General features: G+C 44.4%; 1 protein-coding gene across 2 annotated transcripts in view; it reads right to left on the minus strand.

Moving 5' to 3' along the window:
• The window catches only part of BBS4 (Bardet-Biedl syndrome 4), a 35,765-nt gene extending 21,615 nt beyond the window's left edge, over positions 1-14,150 (minus strand). The window contains exons 1-2 of one of the 2 annotated variants that reach the window (XM_054272523.1): positions 14,077-14,150; positions 12,221-12,272 (exon numbers count right to left, since the gene is read on the minus strand). In XM_054272523.1, coding sequence (XP_054128498.1) covers positions 12,221-12,272; positions 14,077-14,100 — 76 coding nt within the window. In that variant the 5' untranslated portion in view covers positions 14,101-14,150. Of the gene's footprint in view, positions 1-12,220; positions 12,381-14,076 lie in introns of those variants that run through there. The other variant, XM_054272522.1, reaches the window with a different exon arrangement.
• Between the last annotated feature and the right edge of the window lie 377 nt (positions 14,151-14,527).

A 14,527-nucleotide genomic window follows, 5' to 3' on the forward strand; every position in this document is an offset into this window, starting at 1 on the left:
TGTGCCCTTCCTGCCTGGCATCTCCTGGTGCCACTATGTGATATAAAACACCAAACCTGACACACCTGGCCACTTCCCACCTTCTTCTGTAAGTATGGATTTAAAGACAGACACTGCAAACTCTATGTACCCATCAACATCCCACTAACTGAAGTATCCTTCACCATTTTGTGCCTATTAATACAGCCTCAAATCAGAAAATCCTGCAGCTGTCTGAAATGGGGAATAGTCAAAAGAACTCCAGACACACTCCACAGGTCTCCAACCATCTGTTCATGCCTTACTGGGAAGGTAAAAAGTGCCATTAAAGGTTAAAATATACACCAGAGTTGTGGGCTAAGATAAGATGCCAGCACACCAGAGAGGGGATGGAGGATTGCTTGTTTAATTCCTGAAGGAAAGAGCTTTTTCACACTTATGAGACAAGAAGGATGTTGTACTCCACTCCCACACCATGGAAACGCCTGCTGGGAGCAGGGATGGGAAGGAAGAAATGCTGAACATCAGACTGAGGGCTGAGCAGAACAACAGGGGAAGGGGAAAACCCAAGGAGTTGCCTAAAAGTGCTGGGATGGAAAGAAAATGGAGAAGTGAAAAGGCACTGTGAGCCCCAGGAGTGAGCACTGCTGACATCTGCAGATAAACCAGCTCTGCTTCCCCAGGGATGCACCTGTGAGCTGAGGAAAACTCTGTGATTGGGGAAACACGGGGAGATTTTATGCTCCTAAAAGTCATTTGGAAATAGCAACAATTGACTGAGGAGACACAAATCACTTTTTTTCTTCTTTCTCCCTAAGACAAGCAAATTGAAAGCAGATTAACAATTCTGATGTTTTTCAAAATCTATGACAAAATTCATGGTTAAATTTGACACAGGAACATATCTGATCCCCCCAAAAATGGCTGTGGGAAGTAAAGGATTGTTACCAGGCTCTGTGCTCTATTCAGATGCAGAAAGAATTAATGGAAATTATTTATACACCTCTCCAGAGCCTCAACCACTTAATGTGCATTCCTGCTTTCCCACAAAGCAGTGGATACCTGCTCCTGGTGCATTTATCTCCCTCAGGTTTGCTCCCTCAGCCTGCTGATAAGGGCTGTCACAGTGCAATGGGTCACTGCATTCTCCTGAAGAAAATGAAAATACAAATGCCTGTTAATTTGGGTCTCTAGCTCCAGAGAAAGGGAATAAAACACCTTCTTCAATATGTAGACCTTCAGGATTTTCTCCTGTGTCACTGCTGGATGAAGACACACCACTTTTCTTTGTCACCTCTAGCAATAATCCCAGGCACTGCACAGGTTGGAAAAGTGTGGTTTAGATCCTTCTAGCAGTGAAGAAACAAAAAGCCATTATTTGCTGTAAATCAATCTGCCCAAAGGCCAGCCCAGGAAAACACAATCATCAAAGAACTTGGTATCTACATCAAAAAGAGTTTATAACTTGCATAATTGTCTTTCAGCCTCTCTTTTGCAGGACTACAAAAGTCCTGTGCCAGGGAGTCAGCCACCAAAAATATGATTAAATGCCTTTGAAGTGTGTTTTGATTTAATTCAAAAGGGAATCCATCTGATCCCCTCGCTGGCCAGTGATTGATTGCACGAGCCACTTCCAGCAAGGTGATTTTTCTTTCTGACAATGCTCCTTTAAGGAAGCCACTGGAGCAGAAACCCTGACAGAATCACAGTAAGATCATCAGGTTTGTATCTGTGCTGCTCTATCATCACTCTTCCCTTTATTCCTCCTCTTATAGATTTTCTCAGAGGACTGGAAAAAAATAATAATGAGTTATTCCCTTTTGTGTAAACCTCCCTAGGTAATTATTTTGTGCTTGCATCTTCATATTGGGTAATTATAGCTTAGGGATGAACTATCAAACAGTGAGGTTTAGATTTAATAAAAGGGCTTTAAATTGCTGTAAAAATAAGAGGGGGAAAAAGGCCCCAGCAGCTCCTATGAGATTTCATGGGGGAAATGATTGCTAAAGCACCAGCAGGAAGAAGTGGCTCAAGAAAAAGTTTTAGTCATCTCTGAGAGAAAAAACCAGTTCAGAGTCCAGCCCTCCTTCCAATCCAGATCATTGGAAAGGGTCCAAGCCCCAGTTCACCCCTTCCAGCTCTGAACCCAACCTGAGCAAGAGCAGCAAAGGGGCAAAAGACTCAAGGAGACACAAGAAGAACTTGTTATGGCCCAAAATCCCCAATAACCTAAAGCACACATAACACACAGCACAAAGAGAGAACAGAAGAGCTTTGCAAAGGCAGTTAAATAGAAGTATTTTATTTTTTTTATTCTGCAGTAGCTTCCTGAGCCACAGCCTGGATCCATTGTGGAAGGTACCACATATGTGGGATAGGTTTTCCAACAGGATTCAGCTGTCCCTTTCCAAGTTCTAATTCAAAATTCCATGGTGCAAAACAGCATCATCCAAGAACAGAGATATTTTCAAAACTAGCAAATACCCAGGCAGTGCCTCAATTCTCTATTGTGACATTTTGATATTGAGGCAGGAAAAGCACAAAAGAACATCATAAAGTGAATCAGAATCCCAGGATGGTTTGGGTTGGAAGGACCTTAAAGATAATCAAGTCCTACTCCCCTGCCATGGGCAGAGACACCTTCCATTATCCCAGGCTGCTCCAAGCCCTGTCCAGCCTGGCCTTGGGCACTGCCAGGGATCCAGGGCAGCCACAGCTGCTCTGGGCACCCTGTGCCAGGGCCTGCCCACCCTCACAGTCAAGAATTCTTTCCCAATATCTATGCCTACATTTATGATTAAATTTGACACAAGAACATATCTGATCTCCCCAAAAATGGCTGTTGGAAGTAAAGGATTATTACCAGGCTCTGTGCTCTATTCAGATGCAGAAAGAATTAATGGAAATTATTTACACACCTCTCCAGAGCCACAACCATCTTAACCTCCAAGCCCTGTCCAGCCTGGCCTTGGGCACTTCCAGGGATGCAGGGGCAGCCACAGCTGCTCTGGGCACCCTGTGCCAGGGCCTGCCCACCCTCACAGTCAGGAATTCCTTCCCAATATCCCATCCATCCCTGCCCTCTGGCAGTTTCAAACCACAGCACCTTGCTCTGTAGAAGTCAGAGCAGCAGCAGGGCTGTGGCAAAGAGAGATGCAGGTTTTCAGCTCCCATCACCAGGCCAGGGACACACAGCAGCAGGACTGGATGGGTTTGGACATTCAATCCCCACTCCCAAGTCATTCTGGTCATTGCCTTAATGGCAAACTCCCAATGGCACAAAGACAACCCAGCTGTCCCTGCAGGAGAGCTTCCACATCTGAGAGGCAGCACATGGAATTGTGTGGGAGCAGCACCAGCCCCATCCTCACTCCCAGCCCAGCCTCCAGTGGTGTGTGCTGACATTCCTGCCAGGATCACCATCACTGCCACTCCCAGAGCCTGGGGAAGGTGCAGCCATAGCTGTGGTTAGAGCCCAGACACAGCTCTGTGCTCTCCTATCCATTTAAATAAACATGGACAGGGAGGATGAGCCCATCTGTGCTGTCTCCTTTTTGCCTTGAGCTTCACAAGCTGCCAATGCCAGGAATTCCACTCCCGTTTGGAAATCCAGTGTCAGGGAGGGAATGAGCATCTTCTGGGCAAAAATTACATTAAAATAAAGGGCACACACTCCAAGAGCTTCCACAGAACAACACAGCCCTGCAGGGAATTGCATTTTCTGAAACAAGGTATGATAATGGAGAGAAAGCATTTGTAAGCTCTAATATCAATCTTCTTATCAAGATTTAAAACTAACACACTGCCTCGGTGTGAGAAGAACATCCTACAAATTTCTAGCAGAGCCAAATTTGACAAGAAATCCTCTTCCTTCCTCAGACTCTTTTACTGAGACTGTGGCAGTATAAATACATTAGAGCTCTGAAAGAAAACTAGCACAGGAACATTGCTCTTCCTACGCCCAGATCCATCCTTGGAGTTTGAAAATGGAGCTGTTAATGTATTCAAAACTCAGTAATAATGAAAAATAACCCCAAATCCCAGCACTCAGAAGAGGCTCTACGAGCTGTATTTCACTCACCATGTGTGAGGGAATATATGTGAGAATAGAGGTGTTTGTATGCACAAATCCCTCTAAAATTGATATAAACAACAAGAAAAAAAGGACCAGCTTTACACTGCAGCAATTCTCTGTTTAATCCCTTTTCCCTGTGTTTTCCTGTTTGCAAATTGTTGCTGGAGCACCTTTAAATCAAGCCCTAGAGCTGTGTGGTTGCAGGTTATTTACAGTCAGCTGGGGTTAATAAAACTCATCACACAGAGCCCGGTGCTGGCTGGAGCTGTAACTCATCCCCAGAGCTGCCTCCCACGGTTTAATAGCTCCACGAGGCGCAGGGAAAGCTGGAAGGAGCCTGCAAAACAGAGGTTTAAACAACAAAAAAAAAGCAACATTTCTGACTCTCCACCTCCCCCTGCAGGAAAATTAGCCAGGGATAGATGAAAGACTTCAACATTGTATCTTAAATCTGATTTATGCTCCAGGGCATGGGGAAGAAGGGGCATTCTCTCTTGCTACTATGCACTGCATAAATCTCATTGAGTTGCTCACTCAAGATTTGTGGGTTTTTTCTGATTTAAGACATTTACAGTTCTGAGTTACTCCAAAGAAAGATGGTTTCCTTTATGAAATTAATACCCTGATTATTCAATTAACTTGCCATGTAAACAGAATTGATTTATTTATTTGTGTTCTACTACATGCTGCTCAAGTTCAAACCAAAGGTGAAGTGGGGTGATCTGTAAATAAACACACACTTGTCATCCCCCTGGACCTCCCAGTGACAGTGAGGCTCCCAGGGCAAAACCAGTTTGGTCACTGGGGAATCTCTGATAGCAGCAGGAGCTGCTGAGGTATCACTGGGCAGTCCTGAGTCCATCTGGGGGGGATGAGATTTGCACACATCTTTAACACAAGTACATGATCCTGATCATTACTGCATAAAAAGTTTATATCAAGCCTGATCATGCTCAATTCAACTCTAAAATTTGATTCAAACAAATAGCACTGGAGAGAGGTTTAGTAACAAATACCTTTAAAAAGAAATTTGAAAAAGTATGGTTTTTCTGAAAAATGAGAACCGAAAATCTGTTTGCTCTTCATGCGCCAATTCTGACCATCAGCGCTGACTGCTGAGCAGAGATGTGCTCAGAACAGAGGAAAACCAAAAAACAGGGGAAAAACCAAAACCCAGGCTACTTTATATGGCAGTTCTCAAGTCCCTGAGGATGCAGACACCACACCTGGAGATACTCAAGGATCCAAGTCCTGGCATGACATCCCAACTCTTCTCTGTTTAAATCATGCTCTGCTTGCTGCCTTGTGCTCTTGTAGGCAAGGAGGGGTCTGAGCCCTCTCTGGGTGTCTGCTCCCACATTTGGGGAGCTGAGCACACCCTGGCAAAGGCATGGCAATAAAATCCCTGGTGAACAGCACAGGTGGTCTGAGATACTGCTGGCTCCTCACTGCCTCCTCCCACAGCAACACTGGCATGGGAGATATTTCCCCCACAAAGTGGCTGCAGGCATTCCCAAAATAACCAGCTTCTCATTAATTCCAGCATCAGGAGCAAAGTAGTTTGGGGATTTCCAGTTCTAATCCCTCCTCTGGCTTTAATTCCTATGCTTAGTCTTTTTCTGTCTACAGCATGAGGTATTTTACATGAAAATTGAAACTAAAATAGTTGTAAGGCATTTGGAAGAAAAGCTTTTCCTTTAGAAAGCAAAATAAAATTCCAGCATGGAGAGAACCAGAATCCACCCATGACAGACTTTGAAATTTCCCATTCCATAAGGAATAGCACCTAGAACCTGTCCTCAGTTCATCCACTGCCAAAGAATGTTACATTAAAGGAATATTATAAGAACATAAATATATTTACACAAAAAAATATATAGAAGCTGGTCTTGCAAACATTTCAATACTCCCTACACAAGACCCTATAGTTTGAGTTCTTCCAGTCTCATTACCTCAGGATGAAGTTTTCCAGGAGGGAAATCCCAGCCTACCCCAGGATGAACATTTGCCTGTGCACCTTCACTCTTCCCTACTGCTCAAATGTGTTAATGATACAGTCTTTAATTACACAGCCACAGAAGCACACCCTGCCTCCTTCTAATTAGAAGCATAAAAATGAATCACAGGCAGGGGATGAAATTATTGAGAATTATGAATAAACCAGTGACAAAATCCTAGGACTTGCAGTGTGTGTAATGCAGCTGGAAGCGTTGGCAGCAAAGGGGACAAGCCCTGCAAGGAGTGAATGGAGATATTTTTTATTCAAAAAACCCTCAGTGAGCTGCTCCTTGCTCAACATGTCCTGTCATTCCTGCGCCACAGATGCTGTTGGAGAGCTGGGCTAAGTGTAACAGGTGATTCTGTCACTAAAGACTCAGATGCCCAAATTCCAGCTGCACAGACATTGGGAATTCTGACTCTTGAGTGAGCTGCATCTCCTTCCAGTCTCTGAACATGAAGATATGAGTGAGTTGCCTTGGGCTGTGTCCAAGGTAAAGGAGAGGAAGAGGCATCCTTAGGAAGGGATGGATCCCAGCACAGGTGGCTGGGAGAGGTCAGGGAATGGCACAGATGCCCTTTGCACTGCCCACACATGGAACACGGGTGATCTGCTGAGACTTGCTCTGCATCAGAGACATCTCAGTGCAGAGAGATGAATCCCACCCTTCCTAAATTTGTCACTTGCTATTTTTACAGAATTATTTTTAAATTCCCACCAGGAGATGCTATTTTATCTGTATGCAGCACGCCAACAAACTGCAGCTGAAGGCTTCTGTTGTGGTGTGAAGCAATAGGCGGCAGCTGGCTTCAAAATCAGAAGACACTTGCCTGGCACCAAGGACTTTCAAAGAAGCTTCAAAAAATTAATTTACCTGTTCTAAAAACTGCCTCTAAAATGTTCCCTGCTGTGCTGCCTGCAAAGGATTCCCTGCTCCTCTCAGCACAGATATTAATATACACACACAAGAGGGCAGAGCTGTGCTAGCACATTCCAATTTAAATATTACCAGTTCTTTGCAGTGCAGGGATTACTGGGCTGTTATTCTGGGGAGAAGAGGATGAAGTGAAGGATATTATAGAATTTAATTACCCAGAAATGATAATCCATTTTTTAATCTCACTACTCAAAACTAGCAGCTGCATCAGATCCTGAGCATCACACACAGCACTCACTGCTCCCCACTTATCGGCGAGATGGAAATACCCAAGTCTCTTACATAAAACAATGATGTAATTACCAACTAATCTAGCTTATTTAGGAACCAATTTCTTCCCACAAGGTTGGAGGTTCAAATGGACTAAAAGATCTTGGCCTGCATGTGGCCAAATGGAAGGGAATGGGTATGGACAGATAAGGGCTGGATTGGCTCCCTCCGACCATGACATTCCCACTAAGGCCTTTTCTTTCTGACACACTTAGAAGTATTAATTAATTTAACTCAAGGGGGTTGTTTTTATCTGGATTTCTCAGGCAGCTTCACTCTTACAAGTTCAAAGGCAGCTTTGAAGCCAGCTCGAAGAATGGATTTATATTGATTTAAGAAACTGTACCAGAAATTCAGAAATGATCAGCACTGCAAGTGCATGGAATCGACTCCACGGGGTGGAGAGTTCCTGCTCTTCAGATTAAATACTCACAGAATCCCTCAAAACATCTGCAGGAGCAGGAGGGATCCCCACAGGTTCATCTGCACAAGCAAAAGCCTCCCAGAGAGAGACAGGCCAGCTCATCAAAAGCCACTTACCTATTTCTGCATAATCTGAGCATTATTTATTATTATTTATTGCATTTTTATTTATTAGCACTATTAACAGCCACATTTTGAGATTGTTTATTGGCACCTCCTAACCAGAGCCACCACCCAACGGGCCAAGCAGTGCATTGCAATATATCCATTTATATGATACTTTTCATTTCATGTCTCCAAATGTTTTGTTAACCAAACGCCTGCAGCATCCAAAACCTGTCACTGGATATTAGGCCAAGCTTGTGGTTGATAAATGGAAAGCAACAAAAGCCAGAGCACTTTGCCAAAGGTCACAGACAAATCCTTCCTTCAAACCCTAAAAAAAAAAAAAAAAACAAAAAATACCCCAATGCCCAGGCCCAGGAGAACACTTGATGTCTGCTAATAGTTTTACAGGTTTTTCATTTTGAAAATTATTTACCTGACCCTTCCTGTGGTAAGTGTAGAGGTGGTTGATGACAATTCAGAATTCTCATTCTTGACAGATTAATGGATTTTTAGGACAAGTTCTTCCCAGTGATTCAAGCAAAATCAATTTTGCTTCAGTGAGTTTATTATACTGTGTACATATTTAGGATTCTACCTTGTCATTAAAACACCATCAGTGCATCTCAGAAAGTCTGAGGTCTCATATTCATGTAGAAATCCAAATGCATTTAAAATTGTCCCATTAACCTCTGAACTGTTATTGGATAAACACGAGCTCAGAACTTTCTTTCTAAACGTTTTTCCCACAATAAAGGGAAATAAATTTGAGTTCTGTTCCATAAAAATCAACAATACAAGCTGGTAAAAGCAATTCCCCACTCCAGTACCATCAGATCCTATAAAATTATTTGATTTGCCTGTGTGGGAAAAAGAAAGTGAGAAGATGGGAGACAGCCTATCTCAATTCCAAACCAGCACAGCATTTAGGAAAATATCTGATTAATTTAGAATGCAGGAGGGAGATTAAAACCCCACCTCAGCACACTGACATTAACTCCTTATCCCTTCAAGGAGCAGAGTTTGAATTTATTTATTCCACCCTCAGTTGCTTGGGGATCAACAGAGGGAGAGTTATGGATGGAGCAACAAAGGGAACTGATTTGGGGAGCAGCTCTCCCAACAGGGGAAAAAGGACAAAATAATGAATGCTGCTCCTGTGTCAGCTGCTGAGGGACAATTGTCACCAAGGGTGGCCACAGTCACCTCCATCCGTGCTGTTAATTCAGATCATTGCATGGAGAGATTTCAGACCTGATTCAACCAACACCATCTGCTCCAGAACCTTGCTGAACACTCATCCTGTTCCCTCAGGGCTGGCCTGCCCACAAGCCAGACCCTCCCAAATCCCAGCTTTAGGGCTTTGGCAGCACACATGATGGATCAGCTACTCCATGAACAAATCCCACCTCCAAACTCAACATTATCCTTCAAAGAGCCAAACAATGCAGCTGCTAAACTCTGCTTGTAGGTTCCACCTTTTCTTGGCTCACAGGGAAGATCATGGGAGGAAAGGAAGAAGAGAGAGGGGAACCTACAAAATTCAGGTTCAATATATCCAATGGAAAGCAAGAAACAGTGAGGGAAAGCTACAAAATTCAGGTTTAATACATCCAGTGGAAAGGAAGGAGCAGTGAGGGGAAAGGTACAAAATTCAGGTTCAGTATATCCAGTGGAAAGCAAGAAGAGAAAGGGGAAGCTCCTCAATTCACGTTCAATATATCCCATGGAAAGCAAAGAACAGTGAGGGGAATCTACAAAATTCAGGTTCAATATATTCAATGGAAAGCAGGAAACAGTGAGGGGAAGCTCCTCAATTCAGGTTCAATATATCCAATGGAAAACAAGGAACAGTGAGGGGAAGCTCCTCAATTCAGGTTCAATATATCCAATGGAAAGCAAGGAACAGTGAGGGGAAAGCTGCAAAATTCAGGTTCAATGTATCAAACCTGCATTGCTGAAAACGTGGCCTTCTGTTAAAGTTACAAACCTCAGGTGTGTATTTTGTCATTCCAATGATTTTTGGCAAATTTGAGACTCCATTCTCAGAAACACACATTTAATGTCTCACTCCTGCCCAGTACAAAGACAGACAAGCTGGACAGGCTGAATGCAGCACTCTGATGGTTAATGGCTTGGTCCCACTCTGCTACATCTGTGTGAAACCACATCATCCATTATTGCTCTATCTGGGCAGGAATTTTACCCACACCAAACTGTTCATATGGTCTCTGCATTTCACAGAAAACACTGACACTAAAGCTTTATGCTGCTTGAAAACACAATGCAAATATAAAATGGCAATTTGCTGCAACAGAAAGTGGCCATTCCATGTTTAAAATGCCAGTTTAAAATAAGTTTAGCAGCACTTTTCTGTTCAAACAACACTGATGTAGCCTGGCTCCTAAAGTTCATCGTAATTCTCCTCAGCCAAACTAAAATGGGATGAAATATTTAATTAAGATGTTCTACGAATATTCTATTAAAAAAACACAGCTGTCATGGGAAATAGATGCTGCTCTTTCCTGCCAAATTCCACCAAAAAATATCCAACATCCTTTCGTTCTCCCTCCTCCTCTTTTTCATGCCCCCAGTCCCCCACCCACACACAGAGGACACTGTTACATCACTCCAAGTGCAAATCTTTTTGCTGCCCTCATTTCCCAGAGATTAACGATCAGGCAGCTCAAATCAGCTTTCCCAGCTGCACTGAAGTCAAATATTAAACGGCAAAGCCCAAAGGCTTTGAAGGCATTTCAGTCAGAGCAACCCGAGGTGTGCCAGGCCTGGAGATGCCTCAATTTACCTTAAAGGACAGAAAAGAGAATTACAAAAGTCACGGGCTAGAGGATTTTTTAAAAAATCATCCTGGTTTACTTGGAGTCAAGGGTTATATCAGTATAAAGGGGAGATCCAGAGGCACAAATAAATGGGACTTGCACAAGGAGGCAGAGCAGGGTGGGGGTTATGGAGGAGGAGATGGGAGTCATAACCTTTATAGGAAAGGATAGAGATGAAATAGCTCACCAGGGAGCCCATCAGTGCCTCCATGGAAGTCACACTAATTGCCTCAAAGTAACCAATTTAGAGTCATTTTAGAGCAATCATTGCTCTGAAAGAGTTGAGGGTCAAGATAAAAGTAAATTTGGGAGTTATTTTTACTTTCCTGCAAGCCTGAAGCAGCAGCAATCTTCTCCTCAGCTCTGGGCAAGCTCCCAAAGAGTTCTGGGCTTGTGCTGAGCCAAGCCCCATCTCCAGGACAGCCACACTCTGCTCAAGGGCTGCAATTCTACAGGAATTGGGATTATGCAAGGTTGGGCTGAGCTCCCCACAGGCAAAGGGGCTTTTCCAGCTTTTCAAGGCCTTCATGCAGGACAAAGAACCCAGTTTGTCATTGCAGAGTGTCACTGCAGTGCCCAGCTGCCAGTCAAACTCCTCTTTACTGCCAGCATCATCCCAAGGCAGGCTCCATCCCATTCCCCATCAGGAATACTCTGACAGAGCAGAAAATGGCCAAAGGGCTTTGCTCACCAGCTGAGAGTCCCTGAATGCAAAGGCAAGGCAAAAGGAGGACTGCTTCTGGCACTGGGAGGAAATATTCCTAATTAAAATCTGAATTGTGCACTCAGGAAAGGAGAATCTATCAAAAACCACCCCAAAAGCTCAGCTCAGGTAGGCACAGAAGCTCTGCAGTGAGCACAGCTGGGCTGGAAGGGGAGCAGTGCACAGAGAAGGGAACACTTTGTGTGTGTCAGGACAAGTCCTCCCTCAAGAATGAGGGAAACAGAAAAGGAGAGGCTCAAGAATTTACCAGATCCCTCAAAAAGCAGCAGGATTTGGTCAAACATTTGGAACCAACAACAGAAATTGCACCTGTTCCAGTTCAGATTCAACCAAGACTTCAAAACCAACAATTTGCACTGAGTGAATTAACACATTTTCATTATTAAAAAGAAACAAACAAAAGCAAATAAACTATAATTAAACTCACAACCTGCCTGATTAGATACCACTTTTACTTCAAAAATTGGAACATGTGACATAAAAAAACCCCACAAGATGGAATGTTTGCTTCCCAAGATTATTTCCAGAGCAAGACATCATTCTGAAGACCCAAAACAAACCTGTTACTATTTGAGAGGATAAATGAGCATCAAACCCATTAACAGCCCCACAAGTGAGTACACAATAAAATAAACACTCTCTCAGATTATAAGCAAACATGATACAGGCTGTGGCTATGGCAAGTCAGCCAGGAACAGCACTGAGCTCACAGAGACCCTGGAAAAATACTGGTACTCAGCAAATTACAGTCTAGACAGTCTCCCCTTTTCCCAGAGGACATTTATTTCCTCCTAGACAGCTGCAAACACTACAGAAGAAACCTTTAAACTAACCTGCCCAAGAAACACAATCACATCTTCAAACAAACCTTTTTTAGGACGGGGTTTTGTTGGTTCTGTAGCCGCTGGCGATGGAGAAACCTGAAAAGACAGAAACCAGGAGTAGTAAATAGACCAGGCAAGGGTTCTTGAAGCTCTGTTCCAGAAAATAATCAGAAAGGACAACTGGCAAATCCCAAAGGAGGGCATAAAAATAGCAGCATTGCTGCTGGACAAACTCTGCCCTGCCAAGCAAGGCAGAGATTTCTGATTAAATAAACACCCCCACTGTGCAGCACATCCCTGTTGTGGGGTCACTTCTGATCACCCGCATCCCAAAGTGATCTTTACCTTGCAAAAAAAAAAAAATACTAGAGCATTTAAGGACCTAATTAGAGATCACAGAGAAAATAAGTCAAAGCCATTTATCATCAAACATTTATGATGTTAATTAGGGCAAAGCTGTTCCTGGGAATCATCTGAGTGCACAGGATGTGAGCACAGGGATGTCCCATCACATGGAGGGCAGGGAACCTCCCCCAGCAAACACTGCCCAGAGCTCCCAGTCTGTGGAAAATACATTAATTTTACATGATTTTCTTACTTTACATCAGCCATCAAACCTTCATGGAAGAGAAATGGGCTTACACAGGAAAGTATTTTTATTTTTCCTTCTGATTTTTGGGAAGACACAACGCGGGATTTTATACACCTGTGTCATCTTCCCTCTCCTTAATAAATAATTTTTAAAATCAGAGATTCAGGCAATCTTTGTTCCTTGCAATGTTTTGGGAACACTTTCTAGTTGCATCTTTTTCTTTACTGGAGATGGGGCAGATCAGAGAGGCTGAGACATGAAAAATAACCCAAGAAAGGCTCTTCCTTTGTTTTTTTTTTCTTTTACTGTTTACTTTTTTGTTTCTTAACAGTTTCTAAAATTTTAATGACTTTTCAGATTCCTTTCGTGAAAAACTGAACTGGATTTTCACAGATTTACCCTACTCTGAGCACTCCATCCTCAGCAGGAATAACTAGCACAAACACTTCATTTTTTTACATATTGCAATTTTTTTTTTAATCTGCACACCCATCATTCTGAATCCTCTCTCTCTGCTAAGACTTTCCTGGAGTTTCCCCTATTTCCTCCTCACCTGAGTAACTTTCTACCCGTCCTTTTGTCCAGGTAATTTCTAAGAACACTGAACAACCCAGGCCTGGTACTGACTGTGAGGGGCTCCACAGCAACCACTCTCCACCCCAAAAAACGAAAGAATTATGGAATGGCTTGGGTTGGAAGGATCTTAAAGATCATTTTGTTCAGTCCTCTAGCATGGGCAGGGATACCTTCCACATCCCAGGCTGCTCCAAGCTCCATCCAGCCTGGCCTTGGGCACTGTCAGGGATCCAGGGGCAGCCACAGCTGTGCCAGGGCCTCCCCACCCTCAGAGGGAACAATTCCTTCCCAATATCCCATCTAACCCTACCCTTTTCCACTTTTTAGCCATTCCCTGTGTCCTGTCCCTCCATTCCTTGACCCCAGTCCCTCCCCAGCTCTCCTGGCGCCCCTTCAGGCCCTGGCAGGGGCTCTGAGGTCTCTCCGAGCCTCCTTTTCTCTGCACACACCCCCAACTTCCTCAGCCGCTCCTTGTGCTGCAGCCTCTTCCCCATCTCCCTAACTTTTCCCCTGTTCCAGCACCTAATAATCGATAATTAACGTTGATTACCTCAGCACAGGCTGAAGTTCCCTCACGTTTTCCATACCAAGTGTGCGGATTAAAAACTCGCTCTTCAAAAGAACTTCCCGCCGCCGCTGGCACTTCCCTTCACGTCCCCTCCATCCCTCTCCCCTCCCCTCCTGTCCCTCTCTCCCCCTCAGCCCTGGTGCCTCTCTCCCCTCTCCCCTCACCGTGGCGTCCTGAGGCTCCGCCATGGCCGCGGCGGGCCGGGGTTGCCATGGCGACCGCCGCCACTTCCGGCGCGGCCATGGCGCGCGGGGCACGGCGGGAAAATGGCGGCGGGAGGACTCCCCCCCCCCCCCCCCCCCAATCAATCCCAACCTCCCTTTAAACACCCGAAAAACCACAGAAATAATAAAAATGTCCGGGTTTTGGAAGGTTTTATTGGGAACTCCACGATGTAGAGGGAAATGAGACCGCCAGTGAGAAGGGATAGTCCGGGAAGCGCTGAGTGGCCGCGGTCCCGCTCCCTCCCCGCCCCACAGTAGCAGCGGGGAGGGAGGTTGGCATGGCGGATTTTGTTTATTTTCGTTTATATTCCCATAGTGTCTGTGGGGATGGTAGTTCACTGCGAGCGCCTGAAACCTGGGGGAAAGGAGCTGCAGCAGGTTCTCCCACAGA

The sequence above is a fragment of the Melozone crissalis genome, unplaced genomic scaffold (assembly GCF_028551555.1).
Source record: "Melozone crissalis strain CALT ecotype California unplaced genomic scaffold, PUWL_Pcris_2 ptg000014l_1, whole genome shotgun sequence".
Taxonomy (NCBI): Eukaryota; Metazoa; Chordata; class Aves; order Passeriformes; family Passerellidae; genus Melozone; species Melozone crissalis.